At 44.9% G+C, this 24,393-nt stretch overlaps 1 protein-coding gene across 1 annotated transcript in view; it reads right to left on the minus strand.

Annotated features, from left to right (window-relative positions):
- The window catches only part of fat3a (FAT atypical cadherin 3a), a gene marked incomplete at both ends in the record, with an annotated part of 159,113 nt that overhangs the window by 55,538 nt on the left and 79,182 nt on the right, over window positions 1-24,393 (minus strand). Inside the window, 6 exons of the mRNA XM_080007052.1 lie at window positions 43-2,771; window positions 2,889-3,099; window positions 7,214-7,489; window positions 11,519-11,658; window positions 20,733-20,943; window positions 21,652-21,966. Coding sequence (XP_079863178.1) covers window positions 43-2,771; window positions 2,889-3,099; window positions 7,214-7,489; window positions 11,519-11,658; window positions 20,733-20,943; window positions 21,652-21,966 — 3,882 coding nt within the window. The remainder of the gene's footprint in view (window positions 1-42; window positions 2,772-2,888; window positions 3,100-7,213; window positions 7,490-11,518; window positions 11,659-20,732; window positions 20,944-21,651; window positions 21,967-24,393) is intronic.

Raw genomic sequence — 24,393 nt, forward strand, 5'->3', positions numbered from 1 at the left:
TGAAAAGAACAAAACATGAATATTATTGGTTTAATTAATTACCTTTATAACCTTGGTGCCAACAGGTGCATTCTCACGTAGATCTGCTTCATATACGTTTAGTCCAAACACTGGGCTGAACAAGTTGGCCCCCAGCACTTTGATATGGACCTGTGCTGTGCTGGTAAAAACCCCATCGGACACTGAAACATTCAGACTGTAAACAGGCTCCATTCTTTGCTTGCGATGACCAGAAATGGTTATAATTCCTGTTTTTGCATCAATTATGTAATTCATCCTCTCATTGCCGGACAAGATACTGTATTCCAGCTTGTCAAAGTCTGAACTGTCAGCATCGGATGCTTGGACGCATGTTACAAAGTGACCCCTGGGGGCAACCTCGCTGACATATGCCTCGTAAAGCAGCTGGTTAAAGACCGGTGGATTATCGTTCATGTCATTCACAACAACCACGACTGACACCTCACTGCTCAAAGGTGGAAAACCATTATCAGTAGCCCTGACGGTGAAGTCATATCTTTGAACTACCTCGTGATCTAGCATTCTTGCAGTCAGAATCAACCCACTGCTGCTATCGATGTGGAAGTAGTCGGTGCTGTTGTGCTCATCTGAGAAGATCTGGTAGCGGATGATGCTGTTCTTTACAGAGTCTTTGTCAGTGGCAATAACCTGAAGGGCTGGAGTCCCTATCATGACAGTTTCCGACAGAACAGCCCTGTATGTCATTTTTTGGAACATAGGTTGGTTGTCATTAACATCCTGAACGACTACATCTACATCTACCTCCGCCCGAGCCCCGGTCAGGTAGTCTGTGGCTCTAACTGTCATCCGATAGGATGGCGCTTCTTCATAATCCAAAGAGTGGATGACACGAATTACTCCTGTATCAAAACCAATGTCAAACTGAAGTGACGGATCTCCATCTACGATGGTGTAGATAAGGCTTTGACCCTCAGGGCTAGTGGCATTGATACTGAGGATTGGTGTGTGTACTGCCACATCCTCATGCACAGCAACAGAATAGAATGATTTGTCAAACACAGGCATTGCCTTGTTCACTACAGTGATGGGGAACTCCACAGTGGAGGACAGTGGTGGGTGCCCACCATCTCGGGCATAAATAACCATTTGGTATTCCACATTGGATAAATCTGACTCAAAGGCCTTCTTAAGAATGAGAATTCCTGTGTGCCGGTTGATTTCAAAATGTCCACGATCGTCCTTGAGGTAGTAAGACACCTCTCCGTTGATACCTTTGTCCTTGTCCACTGCCATGACTTTGAAAATATATGAACCTGGTTCAGCCTCTACCTGGACAGCAGCATAATATGGCAGTCCAACAAATACTGGGCTGTTGTCATTAATGTCTTCCACTTGTACTCTAACCATTACTCTGGCCACACGTAGGCGATCATGTTCCCTGCCTGCTTCAACAACCAGTTCATAGAATTCCTGTTTCTCTCGGTCAAAAGGAACTCCTGTGGTTTGAATTACGCCAGAAGTTGGTCTAATTCTAAAGTGTGTACCAGCATTTAATAAGGTGTACTTAAGTGGCTCATTGAGACGGTTCCCTACAGCATTGACCACAGCTACTTTGGTTATATTTGTCACATTCTCTTGAATAGAGGAAGAGTAGAGGCTGTGCGCAAAGTTCAGACCAGAGTCCAGAGCTTCTCGGACAAGAATGGTGACCAGAGCTGAGCTTGAGAACTTCCCATCTGAGACTTTCACATTGAAGCGGAAACGCTCTTTAGAGAAATTGTTATTTTTAACAGTGATGATCCCACAGGAGGAGTCAATGGCAAAGTGTTCTAGAATTCCATCTGTCAGTGAGTAGGTGAGCTCTGTAGGAACATTTCTGTCTGGGTCTATGGCTGAAACCTGTAGAGCTTCCACACCCAGATAGGTAGGGAGGAGCAGGACTGTTTCATATGCATCCTGGGTAAAATGAGGAGGTGAATCATTGGTGTCAATCACTTCTATGGTGACCTCAGTTGGACTGTCTGCTGTCAACTGCGGCCTCCCACTATCCCTGACATGAACATGGAAGTGGAAGCTAGCAAATGTCTCATGATCTAGATTTGCGATGGTTCTGATGGAGCCAGTGCCAGAGTCAACAGTAAAAAACATTTTTGCAGTGTCCTCTACAATCTGGTACACCAAGAGTGCGTTTTGGTTGCGATCTGCATCGGTGGCCCTGATTACAAGTGGTGAGTCGTCTGAGTTAATTACCACGCTGTTGATTGGCGCAGCCTCACTGATGCTTCCATGGTATTGATGTTGCTGAAACACAGGTGGATTGTCATTCTCATCTAAGACCTGGATGTGCAGGGTGGCATTGGAGGCCATGCCAGCCATATTGGTGGCCTGGATTGTCAGTGTGTAGGACATCTTGGCCTCATAGTCAAGGGGCTTTTGAGTGGTGAGCACGCCACTGTACTGGTTCATCCGGAAGGTGTGATCACCATTGCCCTGTTTGATGTCATAGGTCAAGGTGGATTGGCTGACTGCATTAATTGTGGTGACAGAAGTGCCAACTGCCACATTCTCTGTGATTTCAGCTTGATACTCTGGCTGGGGAAATTTTGGCCCAGCATTATCAGAGAGTGTGACTGCAATGCGTACTAGGGTCGTCGTGGACAGGGAAGGGGAGCCCCCGTCAGTGACTTTGATTGTCAGAACGTAATGGCCAATGGCGGACAGGTCCAGGTTGCGGGCAACGGAAATGATACCCAAAACTGGCTCAATCCGGAATGCATTCATGGCATTACCTATTGGAAAGTCAAGAAAGAAGAGAAGAGCAGTAATACATTTTATGCGTGTTGAAGCATAGCACAGTTGAATCAAATATGTAAGAAATTCCAACAGAGAAAAACAGAGTTGTCTACCTCCTTCAATGGAATAGTGAAGCTCTGCATTCTGCCCTTTGTCTTTGTCCAGGGCTGTCACTTGGACCACCCCTGATCCGACTGCAGCTGACTCATAAACAGAGCCTTCATAAAGAGTACTGGTGAAGATGGGCACGTGGTCATTAACATCTTCTATCTCTATCAACACCCGTGCAAGGCTCCTTCTGTATGGGAACTCCTGGTCCTTCACCTAGCAGAAGAAACATGGTCTCAGTTTGAATGCCATTATTCAACGCTTACTTTGACTTCTTTCTTGGCAAATATGGACTTTGCCAACGTGCATATAGAATGTCATTGATGAAAGGGGAATTTCAGTAATCCTGAAAATTATTTGAAACAATTGCTTCTTCTTAAATTATGGTTTCCTTTTCTATTTTGAGCTACTCAAATCTGCTTCACTGGTTACAGTCTTTTTACTCAGAGAACTGCAACTATTTTACTGTAGGCCCTTGGGGACCAAGTAATTCCAACATTGGAAGAGAAAATGAGAATTACTGGGCTAGTGAGATAGATATTTATGCCTTGATCCAAGACTCTCAACAACAACTCAATGAGATCAGAGAAAAACCTCAGAGCCACACAGGGAGAGTATAAATAGGATAACATTTGCATCCTAATTAGCATGCTGTCTGTACATTACAAAATACTGCCACACTACTAAACCCCCACCAATGGGCTTGCTAGCAATCGAATAACTCAACATATACTGTGTAATAGGCAAACAATAAAACTACCTGCCACTGGATTAATTGATTAGAACCAAAATAAGCGTGAGTTTGTTTTTTCTTTGTCTTTCCTGTGCCCCCTGATAAATCAAATGCAAGAATGCTTTTCTTATTTTATTACACAAGCCACAGGAAAAGGGACTTTCCCTGTGATCTTTGCTGCTATATGGGCTATAACCTACTGTACACACCCGCTAAGCCAAGATACATGGTTGTCTCATTTCATTTCCTCTGTATGGACTGTAATAATGAGATAAGGACCATATCAAAGCACACGTGGGGTTTTTGAAATGCACAACATTCCCAAACATGCTTAACACCGGCTGTGCACTCTCATGGCCCCTCCTGCGCTCTGCAATGCACAATAGGAAGATTGTGGATAGCATCTACCTGCTGAAAAAGATAATATGAAATTTAATCAGTGCACCTGCCACAATCAGATATATCTCCTATTTGGTATGAAAATGGCAGGGGTGCCTTCCTGTACCTTTCACAACTGGCGAGGCCTTCTTTTCTAAATTAGTACATCGCACTGGTAATTTCTTACCCAGAGATGAGTATCGGAATGAGTCAATATTAAAACAGTGCTGGGAGAGAACACAATGCATCAACTCTTTCTGCCTTAATTCTGGTATTCTGGTTGAACTGTAAGAAAGAAAGTCCAGTATGCAAGGTAGACTCAATTCATACACACACACATTCATCTAATTCACTCGCTATAACATTATATGCATGCAGCTTTAGTATAAGTGAAAAAGGGGGTTCCCTCTGGACAATAGGTCCACTCTGTGGTTGAGTCTGCCAGGGATGTGGACCACCCAGAGGGAGAGGAGGTTCTGCTCTGCACAAAGCAGTAAGCGGTTCGCCATGTGGTACAGGGGGAGGGACCAGACCCTCCCTGGGGATTGATGTATGCTATTGTCGACGTGTTGTCTGACCTCACCAGAACATGTTGGATAGGAACATGTTCTGGGATATAGGAAGTGTTGAAGAGCTAATAATAAGTGTGCAGCTCTAATACGTTCATGAGACGCTTAGCCTACGTCACCGTCTAAAGCCCGTTGGGTGTCGCACCATTGTAGATAGCTCCCCACCCCCTAGTGGATGCATCAGTGGTGCTGGTGGAGTGGTATGAAAATGCTCCCCAGCATGGACCCCGCTCAAAGGAACCATGAGCTTCTCAACACTGATAATGACCGTTTGCACCTCGACGACACCGGCATTACTGGTGTCTGGCCTTCACTGGCTGAGGACGTCTGGCTGCATACCCCATCTGGAACGCCCTGGCCTGCAACATGGCGAGAGGCAGTGCCACGGCTGCTGATGCCATCATGGCCAGCAGTTTCTGGCACAAAAGTGATGTCACTTACTGTCCTGGTCTGAACTGTGCCTCACAGGATTTGATGGCCTGAACTCTGGCTGAAGAGAAACAGGCCATCATTGAAACCGAGTCTAGCTCTATGCCTAAAAATGGGGGTGCACTGACTCGAGGTTAACACACTTTTCTCCATGTTGATAGTGATGCCGAGACTCTAAGGGTGAAAAGAGGTTAAATTGTCCAACTGAGTGACTGCTGCAGAGTAGCCAGTTGTCCAAATACAGGTACTCCTCACTTAACGACCGAGTTCTGTTCCTAGGACCAGGTCATTAAGCGAATTGGTCAATAAGCGAGGACCCGTGTTAATTCATGGAAAGCGGTCGTGGTCATTGCGACCGCTAGTGTAGTGAATACTAACAGACAGGAATTAGACGGAGAACGGTGATGAGATGAGATGTATACAGTGTAAATAGTATATAGAGTGTATATATTGTATATAGTATATAGAGTATATATAGTGTATATAGTATATATAGTGTATATAATGTATATAGTATATATAGTATATATAATGTATATAGTATATAAAATGTATAGTGTATATACAGTAGTATATATAGTGTCCCCTGGAAGGCAAAGCACATTTTCTGTACCAGGGGTGGATGGAGATGTCGAAATAGGCATCTTTCAGATGTAGATTTACAAACCAGTCGTTTGGTCCAATAAATCTTGCCAATTAATATTGTGCGGAGGTTTCCGTCTTTATTTGGCACCACAAAGTATCTGCTGTAGTGTCTGTGTGCCTCTCTCTCTCTAGGGACGCTCTGCACTACCACTTTTTTCTAGCAGGGAGTTTATCTCTATCACGAGAACCTCAGTATGATTGTCCAGGACTACAGAATTAATTTTTCCCGCCAAAAGTTGGTGGAGGATGGGGAAACTGGATTGCGTACAGTAGCCCTTAGTCACAGTCCTGAGGACCTTAGCCGGCTTATTCTACGGACCCACAGGTCTGCATGCACACACTTTGAGTGTAGCTGCCCTGTGGGCGTGTGTGCTCGCCCATGGACAATTGTTGCCTAGGGGGACGATATATTCAGATAAAACTTCCCCCTTGGTAAAGCATGACACAATGGGATACCAGGGTTTATTCTTGCATCTTATATTGTGGAATATGTGATTAGACTCAAACTGTGCTTTGTGGAAATGTGGGACTTCGTGCCCAGCGAGCAAGGGTTTATAACGGGGGTCTACTGCACACTCCAAATGGCGGGTATGGAGAGGTATATGATTCATGGTACAAACATTTGGGAACAAACGTAGGCCAATGGTTTGTGTATGTTTTTCCACTATAAACATTTGCTTTCTGGCCATAAACATAGGGGGAAAGGAACGCTTTGAAGGGATAGAACAGTCGCCCCGCTGCCCCCCCAGTTATTTTCTGGGGTTCAGGGCCTTGCTGTGGCAGTGGGGCCCTGCTGTGGCCTCAGCCGAGACCAATAACGGCCTTGAGTCTGATCAGTGGGGCTGAACGCGTTCCAGTTACATCTCCGGGGTTTCTGCTGCCTCTGGGGACAAGGAGGTGGAGCGAGGCCGCTCTCCCGCTTCTGTGTCCTGGCCTCTCCCACGTGCTTACCACGGTTGGGAGGGCGCCATGCGGTGGATCCATGATTTGAGGGCCTCTCCGCTTTTCTTCTCTTCCTCGAACTAGGTCGTCATGGCACTGGTGGGGCACTAGTGGGGCACACTGGAGCATACAGCAGTGGCAGCTTGTCCCGATCTTTGTGCCCGGTCAGGCCTAGCCAGAGGGCCCGATATAGGGCCTTCCCAGAGACGTCGCACAGGAGCGGTGGCGATCTCCCTCCTCCTTGCAGAGTCAGCAGTCGGGATACGCCCTCCTAGAAGTCATGTTTGTTTGCTCCAAATGAAGATTGGAAAAATGTACACACTATGCTGCCTCACCCAAGGTTACTTCAGCCGGTAACTCACAACATTATGTGAGTTACTGGTGTAACTCACACGATGTGAGTTTCCTCTGCCATCCGGCATGAACGCAGAATCTTCATTTGGATTACATGATCTGTTTATCATTCCCATGAGTAATAGCTTGCAGTAACTGTGAAAGGGAACTTCATCCCTATTTCCATTTTACAGCCTGTAATCTACTATGTATCCCACAAACACCCAAAAACCAAAGATATGAACTATTGAAAATGAACACAGACAAAAACATAATGCGGCACCCACTCTCCTTTCCTTACCATGACAGTGAGGATGTGCTGGGCGCAGGCCTCGTGGTCCAGCCTCTCTGTCGTGTAGATGACACCCAGAGCAGCGTCGATGCGGAACAGGCGCAGGCTACTGGGGTCGATGGCACTCTGCAGCGAGTAGGCCAGTCGGTGGTACTCGTCGCGGTCCGCCGCCAGCACCTGGACAACTTCCGTTTCGGGGGGCGTGTCCTCAGAGAGGGTGATGTCGTAGGTGGGCTGCGAGAACAAGGGAGGATTGTCGTTGTTGTCGAGAACCGTGATGTGGACCTACACCCAGAGAGAGAGAGTGAGAGAGATGAGCAAGTGCAAAAGAAGAGAATAGAGCATATTGTTGATTTGTGTTGCTGTGATAAGGGGAAAACATATATTTTTATATATTTTATGAGTATGAAAATCGAATTGGTGTGCATGCTAGTAGACCATTCTGCATTTACACAGCATCGATGGACTTTTACGGAATAGAGACCCCCCTCACCCCTCTGACACCCATACACACTTTTTTAAATGATGTGTTCAGAATGCAGCTATGAAGGTTAAAATAAAGGAATCATCATGTTTTTCAGAAAGGCCCATATCAATGATGATTTTTATTTATACAACCAAAGATGTATCTTTGCAGTCAGATGAAAGCATAAGGTGTTTGTGTGTATGTGTGTCCACGTGTGTGTGTGCCAATCGCTCTGGGCGACGGTGACTCATGGAAAAAGTCACGAACGTTTCCATCCACAGCATTGGCACATGCCAGTCGTTATGTGAAGAAAAAAGAAAGGAAGATGATGGAGAGTGATGGAGATGTGAAGGTACCAAGACCAAAATTCAGGGAGAGGAGGGAAGATGGAAGGAAGGAATGAAATTAGAGAGAGTATCACGAAGCGATGTTCTCACAGGGGAGCCTTCTGCGTCTAAATTTACACGGCCATGCGACACTCTGCCTTCTGTCGGACACCGAGAATCAACCTCCCCCACCTCACCCCTCCTCCACTCGCCCCACCCCAATCCCCCACGCAACCCCCCTCCACCCCCGTCTTAAAGCCTTCTGTGCCACACTGAGCCTCCATCTGGGAGCCTTAGCCAAAAAGGAACAGACGTGTAAAGAAAGTACAGGTTCCTCCTGCACCCGCATACAGGTGTGTGTTTTTGCCTGTGTGTCTGTGTGGGCATAAAATTCTGTCTCACTGAAGTCTGTCACTTAAGGCTCGGGGATCAACAAGTGAGGTAAGCGTTGCTAAAGAGAAGACGGAGATGGGTGTGAATGGATGTGCATGTGGACGCCACAGCGCGCTCACACACACATCCCTCGCTCCCTCTCGTTCCATCTATCTCTTACTCTTCCACTGTCTTTCCCCTTTAGAATGCTAAGACGACGGGATCCAATTTGTCATGCCGGAGAGCCATCCAGGTATATCTTCACTGCTAGGGGGACAGAACATGCAGGTCTGTGGCAAGACAGTCATGAGGTTCCGCAAAGATGAGAAGTGGTGCGAAAAGGAAAAATTAAGGGATGGATTTACTATTTTTTTTCTGATTTTAGAAAAGCAGATTTAGGATATACTGTATAAGACCCTCCCCCCATTTACCCATGGTGAGACAAGCTAAATTCTACATTGTAATTAAATTTAACTGGACGGATACGTAGATGAAATACTTCTTCGCTATTAAACACTGTTTTGCACCATTAAAAGAACAAATACAATCAAATCCAAATACAATGTGTGCCCAAGTTTGTGTTATCTGAGTACGAAACCGAACAATTTGGTTACATTGCAAATCTAGAATGCGTCATATTTGATTCATTTCCTTTTGCTTTTCAGAAGCCTGACAGCTTGTGTCAAAAAACAAACAAAAAAAAACAAAACTTTGAATACAATGACAAGGGACTGGCGTGCATATGACAAACATGTCAGGATGTGTATGAATATAAATAAATGCATGACTATGTCATTCTTCTCCATCACAAAGCGTGGTTGAGGAAATTGACTGCCCTTGGAAATGACAAGATGAGTGTCACATCCATGCGCTGTGCGTGCCCCTGTCCTTCTGGGGGAAATACGGCGTTCCCCATGTCAGAACAATTCCCCTCACCCTATAAAAATGCTAATACCATATGCTGTGTGATTGTGTCTGTGTGTCTGACACCTGTCTTAGACATGTTTGTGTGTGTGTGTGTCTCTCTCCTTGCAGCAAACCTGAACCTCTAGAACTGGACAAAATCTAATTTCAATAACAGTAACGTTAAATCGAATCTAAATTCACACAGGCAAAAAGCACACTAAAGGATACACAGTACATCTGTCTTAGTTGAAAAAGTATTGTAGCATAGAGGTTGGGCACACACACACACACACACACACACACACACACATTATATATATATACACACACTGTATATATATATATATATATATATATATATATATATATATATATATATATATATATATATATACTGTATATGCCTGGGACCTTGAAGCTGAGCACAGAATGTGTCATTTGTAAGTGCCCTTGAGTAGATGTGGCATAAGCCAGTAGAGGAAACCAAGGGACAGCCAGAGGGGACAAGATGGGCTTAGTTTTCTACACCCGTGCCTTTGTAATCAATCCACAAAGCTAGGCACCATCACTCACTGGGCCCTCGCTGACAGACACTATCAGTCACGTCGTTTTCATGTCGTGTGCGGAGCAGGAGTGTCGGGGATTGAGTCATTGGGACAGTTGGGAGAATCAAAAATTAGGTGGCAATGTCCCCACTACTGAGGTATCACGAGATGTGTCTGGGGACGTGTATAAATGTCAAGACTCTTCTCTGAATAAAGTCGAGGCTGCATCATGAAGTTGAAAGCCAGTACATGGGTACATGGTCAACGGGGGTCTTGAATTGAATTGGCCCTCTTGAATTGCTTTTTAAAGCGAGGTGGGAGGGGTCCATGATACTTGGGTTGGGGTTATAATGGAGATTCTTCCATTTTTTGAATGTACACCGTATGACGAGTACTAATCATCCATGATCTGGGTTAGTGCGTCCGTTCATACCCATTTGCTGAAGGTAGAAGCCCTGTCAATACCATAAAAGGCATGCAGACTTAAGGGTCATGTGCAAAGTAGCTCTGATGTAAAGACCCCACAAATAGAAGAGAATCCCTGTCAGTGAACATCTCTCTCTCCCAATGTTACAATTAGTCAGTCACTCCAATTAAAGTGACAATTGCTGCTGGGTTTGACATCATGACTTTTGGGATTTCATGTATCAATAATTATCCTTTTTAACAAGCTTTGTCCACAAATGTTGCCAGCCAAAATATAACGTAGCCTTTCCACAAACGTACATGCATTTTTATTGTACCGAGAGAACAAATTCAGGTAAGAAACTTCTGACTACACTTTAAGATTAACTTTGATTCCATAGACTTATGAATGAAGCCCAATGACTACGAAATAACCTGTGTGTAGGTTCTGTGTTCTACCGGGACACATTTTAGACACTAGCTAGTTTCCACATCTATAAACCAGGCTGGCTCACTTGCCATTGCACTGACTAAAGCTAGTCAATTCTTTAGTGCTCTTAAGAGCATCCTCAAAACAGGAGCCTTTCTGTGTGGAGTTTGCATGTTCTCCCCGTGCTCACATGGGGTTTCCTCCACCTCACGTCAGTAAGGACCCCACCAAAAACATGCACCCATCATCGTCTGACCAGCGATGGACACTTATCACCTGGTCCCCGGGCGCGTCCACGTATGCTGCCCACTGCTCCTGGCTGTGGCCCCGGAGGAAGGACAAGCCAGGATGGGTCAAATGCAGAGGATCCATTTCACCGACCACCATCAAAGCATGTGCGAGTGTATGTGTGCAAGCATGTGTTGTAGTGTGGTGTGTTGTGTGACAAATAAAGAGGGTTTCTTCTTCTTCTTTCTTCTTTAATAGTACCAAGCTGCACCGCTAATAGGATCTATTTCAGGAGCACGCATGAGCGAACAACACTTTTTTCTACTAAGGACAAATCTTTAAGAATAATTAAAGAATAAGTCTTATATTTATTACCGTTATCAAATATTTTTTAATTGACCCTCAGTGACATTGCAACAAAGAATTACCTGCTGGTTATTGCACAGAGTGGACAGCACATGGTAGATGTAAAGTCATCCTAAAAATGGATGCAATTAGACAACCCAGTTAAGCGGAATTTGTAGGGAACCCTCCATTCTTTTTGTTTTGTTTCATCGCTCCCATAAAAAAAAGAAAAACTAATGTGAGATGGCCTAAAAACAACCCCTGCATTTTGTCACATTCTTATTGCCATACCTGCGAGTGGGCCACATTGGTCCCATCAGTCACCTCCAATGTCATATTGTAGAAGGAGCGCTGCTCGGCGTCCAGGGGCTTAGCGATGACGATGGTTCCCACGCTCTTCTCGATGTCAAACAGGCTGTCGGTGTTGCCGCCTGGCGCCAGAAGAGCAGAACGGCAGTTAGATGGGGGGTTGGGGCGGCAAATGAGAGGGCGCTGGATGATGTTGGGTGGGAGTTGGAGGAATTGGCTGAGTGTGTAATGGATGAGGGACTATCTCAAGCGTACACACATAAAGTACAGACAAGGGCTTTGACTGGTCCGGAAGAATTTCTAGTTCTTCACAATAATCAATTTCAAGCAATGTCAGTATATACTGATGACACTTGATTATACTGTATATCTGACATGCCATAGTTCAGGTTAAATCACAGAAAAACACCCTGTGATGACAGAAAAACATTTTGTGATGATGTCTTATGGCAACATAATTCTTCTCCTCTTGTCAGAGCGCTTCAGTATGTTTCCACAAGAATATGTCAATCATTCGAAGTTAATTTCAAACAAAGTACTGGACTTCACTCTCAATTTTGATAAGATAATAATAATTGATTTGATAATAACAATTTTTCATAGTCATAGTCCAGAGCCCATGTCAAGAAGTAATGACTCGGGTGAGTTAACTGAGTAAACTGCTTTCGAGTAAACTGCTCTCCGAAACGACTCTTTCCATCTCTGATGAAAACATGATACCGTCGGAAGATGATCATAGATCATCCTGAATTATCACCCAGCCTTACAACACAAACACACACGCATACAGACAAACACACATACCGAAAGATCACCTCTCTGGTAGTGTGTAGGGGATAGGTTTGTGGGTATGGCTGTGTAGGGACAGGGGTAGGATAGGGAGTTTGGGTTAGTGGGGGTGGGTGGTCATGCAGTTTGAGGGTCTTGATTCCGTCTCATTGACACCGAATTTCCCAATCCTCCCAGTTCACCAGGTAGACAAATGGGTAACAACAAGACAAAGAAAACAATGCAAAAAACCCAAAGAATCAAAAGCACACATCAACAGTCAGACAATAAACGAAACAATGCATGAATAGTTGGCCCATGCAAAAACGAGTACATAGCACAAGTACATAACAGGAAAACGTTGTGTGCGCACGTGGGTTTGTCTGTTCGTGACTGGCAAATGAGCCTGTCCATTCTATACAGGTGGCAGACAAGTGTGTGGACAATATGTGCGGTTGGGACGGGTCAATTTTCCTTCCCGTCCCTTTTCCTGACAGGTTTTCTGCAAACGAGGAAAATGGCGGTACGGCTAATAATTCAACATCATGAAAGGGCTATGCCATGGCACCAGATGATAAATGAAGCCTATTACCACCAACTATGGGCTGCTAGCTAGTGTTGATAATGGTGAACACTGTAGCCTCCTCGCTCAATAGACTGTAGTCGCTCTGTAATAAAGAGGCAGAATGAGCGTGAAAGAATTTGTTTTAATGTGAGTGGGCGTGTCAATTTAGATGGTGATATATATATTCGCTAAATATGCACAAAAAACAACTGGAGGTGGCAATTAAGTGTTCCTACCATAAAGAAATCCTTGACTTGTACTCTGGTGGGGAGACTGGCGCGGACCGGATTGCTTTGAGTCAGTACCAAAATGCAGAATTAAAAAATTTCCAGTGTCAGTGGAGTTCTGATGCAGTGAAAGCCCTAATTAAGTGGCAGCCTCCTTCCTGACTACCCACACTGATGCTAATGTGTCATTTAGCCTGCACAAATGGAGTGGCTGTGGGGTGAATGCGAGGGTAATTTTCGGTGTGAGTGGGTTTATGTGGCAGAAAGAGAAATGGAATGTGTCACTGTCTACACAGCCCTTGTGGATGACAATATTTATGTGCATTCTGTGTGTGTGTGTGTGTGTGTGTCTGTGTATGTGTGTGAGTGTGTGTGTGTGTGTGTGTGTATCTGTGTGTGTGCGTGTTTGTATATATAGGCCTTGCGGTGGAGACTGAAAGTGGTTTTGTGTCGCCGTCTCTATCTAATAAATCCACGCCCTCAGCCCAGCACCAGCTCAACCATCCCACAGTCAGCCGTGTGTGTGTGTCTCAATGTGTGTGCAGCATGTGTGTCTCTGTGTGAGCGCCTCCGTCTGTGTATGTGTATATGTGTGTGTCATTTGCGTGTATTTGCCCACATCTGCGTCCACGCATCACAGTGTAGTTTTTTATTTTTTTCCGGTCGGCCTCTGTGCACACAAGTCCTCTCGGGCGCAAGCACGTCGCCCACAAACCAGCTTCCTCCTCCTGGCCTGTCTCTACCAGTTTAGGGACGTTTGCTGCCAAAAAACTTGATGCTCTTAAATGACAGTAATTTGCAGCCATGCAGGTCTAATGGTTTTCCTAAAGAGTGCTTTGGCTTTGCAATAATAACAGACCTATGTTCCTTGTAGTTTTCACTTCCCCGCTGCCGGCAAGCCCAAAAACGAGACGAGCAATTACATTGGGGTATGAGCTATCAGGAATAGCGGCAATAAGCGATATGATTAGTAACTCATACAATTCACAATTCTCCAAGTGAATCCTGAACTTAGAAAACTAGGAGAGCGCTATAAGCCCGCTCCAATTGCATTTGACGTCTGCATCTCCACGTAGAATTTCTAACTCCGAGGATGAGGACAGGGGCTGAAGGAGGAGGCGCCGAGGTTTGGCGCAGATCAGCGCTGAGGTTGGAAAAGAAATGGAGCTAAAAATAAAATGAAAATAGAAAAAGTAATAAAACGTCCTGTCTGCCGCCAAATTACAGAGGGAGGAAATCTAAAACTCCACAACAAGAGGGCGTCTCGCAAGAAAACTATTTTCCGACGTGCGCACGCGTGTGTGTGTGTGTGTGTGTGTGTGTGTGTGTGTGTGTGTGTGTGTGTGTGTGTGTGTGTGTGTGTGTGTGTGTGTGTGTGTGTGTGTGCATCTATTGTCTCTTCTGCTGCAGATTAACAACGCTGACGCGCTGCAGGAAAAACAAAAAAACTGCAGAACAAAACAGGGGAACAAAAGACTGTGAGAGACAAAGGGTGCAATGATCTGTCTTTTGCTTTCTTTTGGACACTGGAGGAAAGCCGCTCTTCCTTTCTTTTTTTATTCTTTTTCCACCGGAAGATTAAACAACACCAACGGAAAACAACAACAAGAACATCAAAAAAAAGAAAAGAAAAAAAAAGAGCGGGAAAAAAACAGGACGCGTGCCTGCAGTTTCCGCAAAAACGAGAACGCAGTGAAAGGATCTATTGCCTTGGTAGCCGGGTGTGTCTGGGTGTGTGGTTGTGTGTGTGTGTGTACACTGTAAAAAAATAATCAATGAGAAAACAAGAAGACAAAAATATCTCCCACTGGGGTGAGAGACGGTTTTGATAAGATTTCTTAAATAAAAAAATAAATAAATACAGTAACGGCATAGAAATGATTGTACTGTATGTCTAACAGTATAGAGACTCAAAAGTCTGCCGTCTAAAAATCTACTGATTTCTCCCAAATACAACCCTACAATTAACTTGTCTTTAAACTCTAAGTAGGACAGCGAAAAATATTTTTAAAATCAACATTATCTTAAAAAGATCATAGATTCACTATACTCGGCACATTCAGTTTTCTGACAATTTGACAGAAAAAAAATTGTTTTTTTGGCATTTTTGGGGCATTTTGCCATTCATTTAATTGTGTTTGTTGGATATACTGTATAAATATAATGAGGGGCGGGGGTGGAGCTAACACCGTGAGACAGATCGCCCTCGGGTTGACCTCAGCCATTGACTCATGGACCCAAAGCATGGGCCGTCAGCTGGCGCTGTCTGGCTGGATCTGCAGAGCTTCCAGCAGATGTGTGGGTTTAGACCAGGCAGCCAGAAGGTCAGCTCCAGCTGTGTGTGTGTGTGTGTGTGTGTGTGTGTGTGTGTGTGTGTGTGTGTGTGTGTGTGTGTGTGTGTGTGTGTGTGTGTGTGTGTGTGTGTGTGTAGGATGTGGTGATGTGAATGTGTGTGCAGCTGAACGTCCTGTGGTCATGAAATCACTTAGAGGAAGCTTATGTGTATATCTCAAGTTTTGATTAATATTGGATGAATAACCAATGGCTGGCTAAACTGTAGGGTTCTCTCCGAGTTTTTAGGCTCACGGGGCTCTCTCGGCTCTCGTTTTCCTTCTATCACTCTGTAGCTTATATTATCTATTTGATTGTGTTTGATTCTCTATCTCTACGTTGTATGTTAATCCATCTAGCAGCTTTTCTTTAACTGTGAAATGAATTAAATCTTTCCCAGTGTATAATTTCTATACATTGTTGTTCAGATTTTGCCCCAATAACTGCCATACTGTCTCCCGGATGTGTAATCATTAAATTCCTCGGTTTTCAGAACATATAAAAAAAGCTGAGCCTCGTATGAACCCCCCCACCCCAAAAAAAAATAAAAATAAAAAAATAAATGAATAAACTAATTCTAATTCAAACTTTCAACTCTTCTGTGAAGCTGTAAAGGTAACCGTAACTAAATAGCTACGTTGTCCTCCATCGCCTGTAACTTTAATAACTTTAACTCTCTCCCTTATTATCTCTCCGTGACTCTCTGAGAGCCTCGCCTGTGCACTGACAAGCTGGCCAACGAGGTGAGCCGTGGCTAAGTCTTGTTGAAAGGGATTCTCTCTCTCTCTCTCAGCTCTTTCTCTTTTCTGGTCTCAAAAGTAAAACAAGGGGGGGTTGGGTTTGCTCGATCCCTTCATCCAAGGGTTCATCCAAGGGTTTTTTTTTGCGGTCACCTCTGCTTTCCACACCTCTCTCTCTCTCACCAGTCTCACTTCATCCCCCACCTACAGACAGTCTATACGGTGATGGGGAAACAAGTAAGTCCGGCTGCCCGGACTGCCCGCTGACCCCACTGCTTTCTGCCGAGCGGTCACAGGCACTCAGGCGCCTAATTGACTAAGAAATGCTCTGTGGCCGGTGTGTGTGTGTGTGTGTGTGTGTGTGTGTGTGTCTCTGTGTGTGTGTGTGTGTGTGTGTGCGTATGTGTTTGTCTGTGTGTTTGTGTGTGTGTGTGGGCTTGCACCGTTTTGTGTGCACCCATGTGCAAACCTTGAACTGGCAAGTGTGTGTACATGTGAGAACAGATGTTCATGTGGTGTGTGTGTGTGTAGGTTAGAGAGAGAGAGAGAGAGAAATCTGTCCTTCCATTAATACTCTTTCTGTGTCTGACTTGCATTTGTCAGCTACATACTGTAAATACCCAGTTTGTGTGTGTGTGTGTGTGTGTGTGTGTGTGTGTGTGTGTGTGTGTGTGTGTGTGTGTGTGTGTGTGTGTGTGTGTGTGTGTGTTCACCCCAATCGCCCAAGGTGAAGTCATCGTTCTTGGGGGGTTGTGTTGCTAAAAACAGATGACGCTTCCATAAAAGAGGCGTTGATTTGCAGAAGTGCAAAACAGTTGGTTTGTGAACATTCTTCTTTCTGGTATAACATATAAAGACCGTCTTACTGTGTTAGTGTAATAAATTAGTTATATAAATGACGAAAACCAACATTTTAATACGGATCTGGGTTGGAAAATAGTGAACCTACTGTATATCCTCAGTGAACAGTTCATGGTAGTTTATGATTATGATTAGATTATATTCAAATATTGTCATTGCACAGAGTACAAGTACTGAGGCAACGAAATGCATTCCTCTGCATTTTACATCCTAGCAACTGACGTATCTAGGACCAGTGTTATGTAGCGGCGCCCGGGGAGCAGTTATGGTTTTACCATGAACCTCACGGTCATTTTTTCTCGTTAAGGTCTTAGACCAGCTCAATTAAAAGACTCAAATTCTTCAGACTTTGTCCCATGCAGGTGTTGTGGTTAGGTTTTGGTTAATTAATCGCTGATACGGTTGATATCAAATTGCTGGAACAGAGTCTCACACACACACACACACACACACACACACACACACACACACACACGCATAGACACACACACACACACACACACACACGACGGAAGACATACATGGGAGCGAACATGCAATAAAAACAGACAAAGAGACACAAAGGCCAAACACTGTTATTTTGATGCGATGCTTCGTCCGTGTTGTACCCCAAAACCCACCCACCCCACCCACACTCGCCCACTGTGGCCCCACCCGAACGATGAGCGGGCCATGAGTAATGGGGCGGGAGGGAGGGGGCATGCATTCAGGTGATGGAAGAGGAGGAGGACGGGTGGCGATAGTGATTGGCCAAACAAAAAAATAAGAATACACAGAAACGTAGCACAAAAAAAAAACGTAAAAAAAAAGAGAATAGTAATACAAGGAGAGGACGTAAAGGCAAGGTCCAGTTTGAGGGGTGGGGGTTGGAAGTGTATGTGTGTGTGTCTGATAGATAGGGGGGGTGTTGGGTTGAAACCGAGATACCTTCTGTGGAACAGTTCCTGCCACAAGCGTTCTGCAGAATATAGAACATCTCGCGGAAAGGCCTGGGACCTTCCAGGCATGAAGCATTGAGAGAGAGAGAGAGAGAGAGGGAGAGAGAGAGAGAGAGAGATACAGTGATAGAAAAGACAAAAGACAAGAGAGAGAGAAAAGGTGAGAAGGGCAGGGAGGACATAGAGGGCAAAAAGAGGAGATGGAGGAGGAGGACAGAGAGAGGGGGTGGGCTGTGGAGGAGGGGGAGCATTCGAGGGACAATTTTGAACCACCGTACGTTTCAGTGTAATAGCAGAATAAAATGTAGTCACTGAAATAAATGTGCAAAATTTGTGTCCGGCGTATTATCAGAAATCTAACATAAATGCTATGTGAAGGGGGCAGCCTGTGATGGTTTAATGGAATTTAGAGGGACAGCACAACACTTTTGAGCCCAAGAAAAGCATAGCGAAGGTAAGGTGGAAAAAGCACATAGAGTAAAGGACACGGTCTCACCAGTATTTTGGGGTGGTCAATATTCCGCTCCGAATTTGGTACATTTCACATTCGCAATCGCCTGCAATTAGGGGATTGGCTTCAGGCGGCAAAGCTAAAGCCGTCCAGAACTTTCGTGTGGACTTTGGTGAACCTTGACAGGCGAGAAAGCGTAGCCACAACCAACTACCAAGCTGCTTTGTCTGTGTTGTCTCTGAAGTGAAAAGTGAAGGAAGCTCGCCTTTCATCCGTGTGACTCTACTTTTTGACAAGTTTTGCTTTGCCAGACTAAATTAATCTCGCACTGCTTTGTTCTGATGTGACCGTGGACCAAAAGGTTACAGAGGATACGATAGATAGATAGATAGATAGATAGATAGAAAGATAGATAGATAGATAGATAGATAGATAGATAGATAGATAGATAGATAGATAGATAGATAGATAGATAGATAGATAGATAGATAGATAGATTTAAGAGAGAGATAAGGGGTGAGGAAAGATACGGAGAAAGCCAGAAGCAAGAGGCAGAAGGTATCTCCAACGGGATACACACTGTCACCCTAACCACCAACAACAACAACAACAGCAACAACAACAACAATTACGACAAGCGCAACAAAAAGGAAAAGGTGAATGCATTGGTGCATTGTGGGACGCGCGGTCCGCAGGCCTGCCTACTTTGAGAGAGTAAGTCGGATTTAAGACGGAACAAGGCGTCGGCGTACCTATGCTGTTGCGTCGGATGACACTGAAGACGAATTGAATTATTGTAAGGAATAAGAAGCACATGGAAATGCAAACACCGATTCAGTTTTGGAGAATTATTGAATCAACTAGGTTTTAGCCGTGGGATATCCACCATGACACATTTAATGCTTTGTGGCGTCAGAAATAAGCTTCGTGCACTGGACATAACATAATCTCACTAAGCCTTTTTGAGTCGATTAAAGCAAACTTTGACGGATCAAAGGGATTTAAAGCGTGCCATGTTGGGCATGTCACAGCTAGTGGAGGGGGGTTGGTGGCATCACACTAGCTTTGAATGTTCCCCACAATGTTATTTACAGAGAGGCCATACACAGGCCTCCCTGCCCTGGCAGCTGGATTTAATAAATAACTAAATCTGAAAATTTGAAAGAAACTAAAGAACTTGTGAATTACAGTTGGAACAAAGTGTGGATGTTTAAAGGTACAATAATAACAAATTGACCATGTACTGGTGGGGGTTTGCATATTTTGATCAATGCCAGTTGAACAATGCCAGTCAGTCCACTGTGAGCAAGTCCACCGTGATGGCTGCTGAGATTTCAAGCTCTCAAAACAGGCAGTCCGGTCCAGACACTGTTTAGGAGGAAGTTAAGTGACCACCACCCCCCACACCCGCACCCAAATCCTACATAAAGACCTCACCAGGCGAGACACCACATTGTCGTGGTTACTGCAGGCTGTTTGGTGAGGGGCAGAGCAAAAAAGCCAATGGGCAGTGAGTAGGGGCGGGGGGTGGGAGGGTGTGGTCGGGGCTGGCAACACTGGCACGGATCATGCAGCGAGGAGAGAGGGGCGTGGCCCTCAAGCCACACCTCACGTACAGCGACAGACACACACACACCCACGAAATCCCTGCCTGGTTTGAAATTGGACTCCTCTGGAACACACTCCTCAGGAAAAAGCCTGCCCCTGCCACTTTGGTTCCGGAAGAGTTGTTTACCATTAATCTGCATTGTAGATAATTCGTAGATGTGGCGCACAAAATATCACGAAACAGTTAAAACGACCCAAAAGCTCTTAAGTTGAGCATTGGATGCTTGCCAAATTTCAAACCTCGATTAAGAGATGTCACATTTCATCAGAATCTCTCTCATCAAGAACTACAATAATTTAAAGGCACCAGCCAATGAGAGACTTCACTGTAAACAAAACGAGATAAAAAGTGGAACTGTCTCACTATGGAGAATCGCTTCGCTAAGTTTCGCTTTCAATGTTCAACTAAAAATAAACTTTGATCACAGATATGTGCTGAATGTATAAATTGACATACACTCACAAACCACTAAATTAAGTCTTGTTAATGGATTGGATTAAGACCACAGCTGGATGATTTGATAACACGTTCAAACCCATATAAATCGTCATTCCAAGAAATGCCTATCACAAAATATTGCTGAGAAAATACTTCCAGAACCAGGGCACAAACCACCTGGGTGGTGAGGTGGGGCATCTACCAGTTCAATAGGTGTTACAGCAAAGGGCACCCCCCCCGCCTAGCTACAGGGGTGGGGTGGGGTTACCTGTGATGTCGAACCACAATGGTGCTGATCTCTGCTGCATGGATACCACGCCCACGATCTCAGCCACCTTGTCGTTCTCCATCACAGTGAAGTTGTAGAAGGGCTCGTCGAACAGCAGGGGCTGGGCGGAGGGCGCCGGGCGGCGGATCCACTCGATGTGTAGGCGCGCGGTAGCCGACTTCTGGGGACGACCATTGTCCGTGGCTTTTAGCTGGAAGGAAGGTTGAAAATGGAGGCTGAAGGACGCGATAAGGTGAGATAGTACGTTGGACGGTTCACAGAATAGGGATAATAAAAACAAGACTCAAGGAAAGGTGTTAAGCAAGATAAGTCAGCAGAAAGAAATTCTCCGTTTATCCAAACCTCACTTATCTGGACTTCTGGACTTTTGGAAATCTACGGAAACAGCTCACGCAAATCTGTTATGCTAAATAGTTGTCTACTGTTACATGTATATTGGTCATTTTATGGTTTACGCACAGGTCCTACAGCTAGTTATAGTTACAGATGTAAAGATTATCATCAGTTTACTTCTGGCAAAGTTCCAAGTTTTGTTTTATATTTATGCTAGTTATAGTTACAGATGTAAAGATTATCATCAGTTTACTTCTGGCAAAGTTCCAAGTTTTGTTTTATATTTATGCATTCTACTCTTGAGTTAATAATGTGCCTGTCTCAAATGTCTGTCCTTTCTGCGCTGTTCAGAAAAAAAAAAGCTTCTACTCTGGGGCACAGTGGCGCTGCATGTGTATAAACAACTCCCTTTACATCTTCATGCTACCTTTTAAACATTATACAGCCAAAAGACTATGAAATACGTCCTATCGGTCCTATCAGTCCTATCAGTTTATGCTCAAGAAACGGTCGGAAAATGCATTTTTGAAGTAACGTGACATATGTTCCTCCTCTGGCGACGTACAGTCAGGATGTCGTAGCTTCCGGCGGCGAAGGCCTTGCGCGACGACACAACGGCCGTCTTGGGGTCGATGAAGAACTTTCCCTCCTCGTTGCCGTCGACAATGCTGTAGGAGAGGTCAGCGTTGGCGCCCTGGTCACGGTCGTAGGCGAACGCCCGGTAGATGGGCTCGCCCTTCTTGCGGCGCTCGCGCTCGGGCAGGCGGATCTGGTAGACCTTCTCAGGGAAGACCGGCTTGTTGTCATTCTCGTCCAGCACCTGCACCATCACCCACACCGTGCTCTGCTTTGGACTCGGCCCGCCGTCGCTCACAGTGACCTGTCGGGGGTGTGTGTGTGTGGGGGGGGGGTAGTATTCGGGCAGTGGTTAGCACACACATAAATTACTGCATAATGGTGGAACCAAAAATATACATTTCCCATTGATATTCAGTCCTTTTGGCAATTTTATCCAAAGCAACTCACATGAAGTAGTAGGCACACACAAACATGGACACATAAGCACAAACACACATGCATAAACACAAACACATAGACATTTACAAACAAACATAGACACAAACACATAGAGCTATGTCCAAAAATGCACACACACTTACAAAAATACAAAAATCCAGGCACACAAACACACACACGTACACAAACACACTTGCATGCAGACAACACCACAAACACACACACACACCACACACACACACACACACACACACACACACACACACACACACACACACACACACACACACACACACACACACATCATATAATTTATCCAAAAACACATCGCTGCACACATACAAAACATGCGGTGAGGAGAAGACAGATATGCATAATACACTCACTCTCACACAAACACACTGGCACACATTCATCCAACTACTGCAGTCCATAAGGAGCGCACATTGTCCTTTTAAAATGCATGACGGTAGCAGCCGTGTAAACTAATTACAGGGGGCTGCCATGCTTCTGCTGCTCCCTGACGAATAGAACATATTGTCATATTGGCAAAGCAGAAATCCATTTTTTCTCATCTTACTTCCTGTGTTTTGACAGCCAATTAATTTAGCTCTAGTGACTGTACTTCCACTGGGAAGGGAGGGGCTCTATGGGAGGGAGGGGCTATCCAATGGCAGCCAAGATAGATGAATGCTCTATTGTTTTTTTTGTGTTTATCTTCAAAAATAGATTAATTTTCATTTAGCCAGGCGGCAAAGCATTTCTGAGCCCTGTCCTGGATTTGATAGGCGCTACAAATTACATCCTGAGACACACACACGCATGCACACCTCTCTGCCTGTAATCTAGGGTTGCTCGTAAATAACAATATTTCCGTTTTACAGAGCATTCCAAAAGAATGCAGCGCTATTGAGAGTCTACTGAGAAATACATGCACCAACTAAGGGATTACATACAGTGTGGGGTACATCGCATTTGGCCTAAAAATCAACGCTACACCTTGCAGATGTCATCATTTCAGACGCCGTCGGACTTACATCCAAATCCGTAAAGCTGCGCGAGAAAAAGCTGACAATACAAGATCGAAAGATTCTTCAAAATGTGGAGACTGACTGCCGTCACTGCCGACTGCTTTCCTGTCTTAACACCGGGAGAGAGTGCTGATTGAACTAGTTTTCCTTTTCAATATCTGCCGTACTACTTCTACTTGCCCGTGCCTTTTAGAGAGAGACAGAGAGAGAGATTTTTGATTTTAAAAGTGACATTTATTTAATGTTTGACTGTTTGATTGATGTTTGTTCTTTGATGTAGGTTCAACTCAAACAAGAACAGAAAAGAAAATAGAAAAAAGAAAAAGAAAAAAGATAAATAAGTAAGAACTGAAACGATCAGAAATGAAGATCTAAGACATCCTCCTAGACAGAACACAAAACATGGCGAATCCCCCAGTTTAACGAAAAATAGTCCAGATCCTCCGTCAGTTAATGGAACTCAGACTCGATCCTGAGCCGAGCTGCGAGTAGGCATGGCTTCATCTGAAGAGGATCCTCTGACCCATGCCCTTGGATCCTTTTTTTCTGGGTTTTCCATACAGACAGCTTTGCTGATCCTGACAAAAAATTCTTCCTCGGACATTGCTCCCCAGTGCTTGGATCTAGGTGTGCCAAATGTCTGTTCGTAGCTATCGCCTGGTGTACAATCCTCCACTGGAGGTCACCCGTCCAGTTGCCTTTCAGTGAAAAGTCTGGGTCACCTCAATCCACCTCAATGCCCTCGTTCCTGCCGGAGAGCATCAGTGTGACCCTTGCAGGTGTAATATGCTTCGTTTTTACCTACGGACTCAAACTCCGCTCGCACTGGAGTTGCAAAGGAGGAGTTGGAGTTGTGTGGAGCCCCCCCTTCTCCTGCTACTGCCTAGCAGCAGGAGAGACAGTCAGAGAGGGGTACATGTACTCGCATTCATCATTTCACCGTTCAGAAAGATTATGGCCCTGGCAGGGACGCACAGACCTCCTCCACCAATCCGCAAATAGTTCTTGTGGCTCTGATGACCATCATGGACCCCCAAACTGGTCACCTGTGTCTTCAGTCAATGGCCCAGCTTTACAATGCCAGCGCCACACAGGCTGGATCTGGGTGATGACACAGCTGGTAGTCTCTATCCAGGGTATGAAGAAGAGGGGTTCCTCAAAAAGACACATCCCTGGAGTTGGGTTGGGTTCCTGCTGGGCTTTGAAGATCTTCCAGGACTGCACAGAGACTAGTAAAATGATGGAAAAGTCATGACGGT

This window comes from Zeus faber, assembly GCF_960531495.2.
Source record: "Zeus faber genome assembly, chromosome: 9".
In the NCBI taxonomy this organism is placed as follows: domain Eukaryota; kingdom Metazoa; phylum Chordata; class Actinopteri; order Zeiformes; family Zeidae; genus Zeus; species Zeus faber.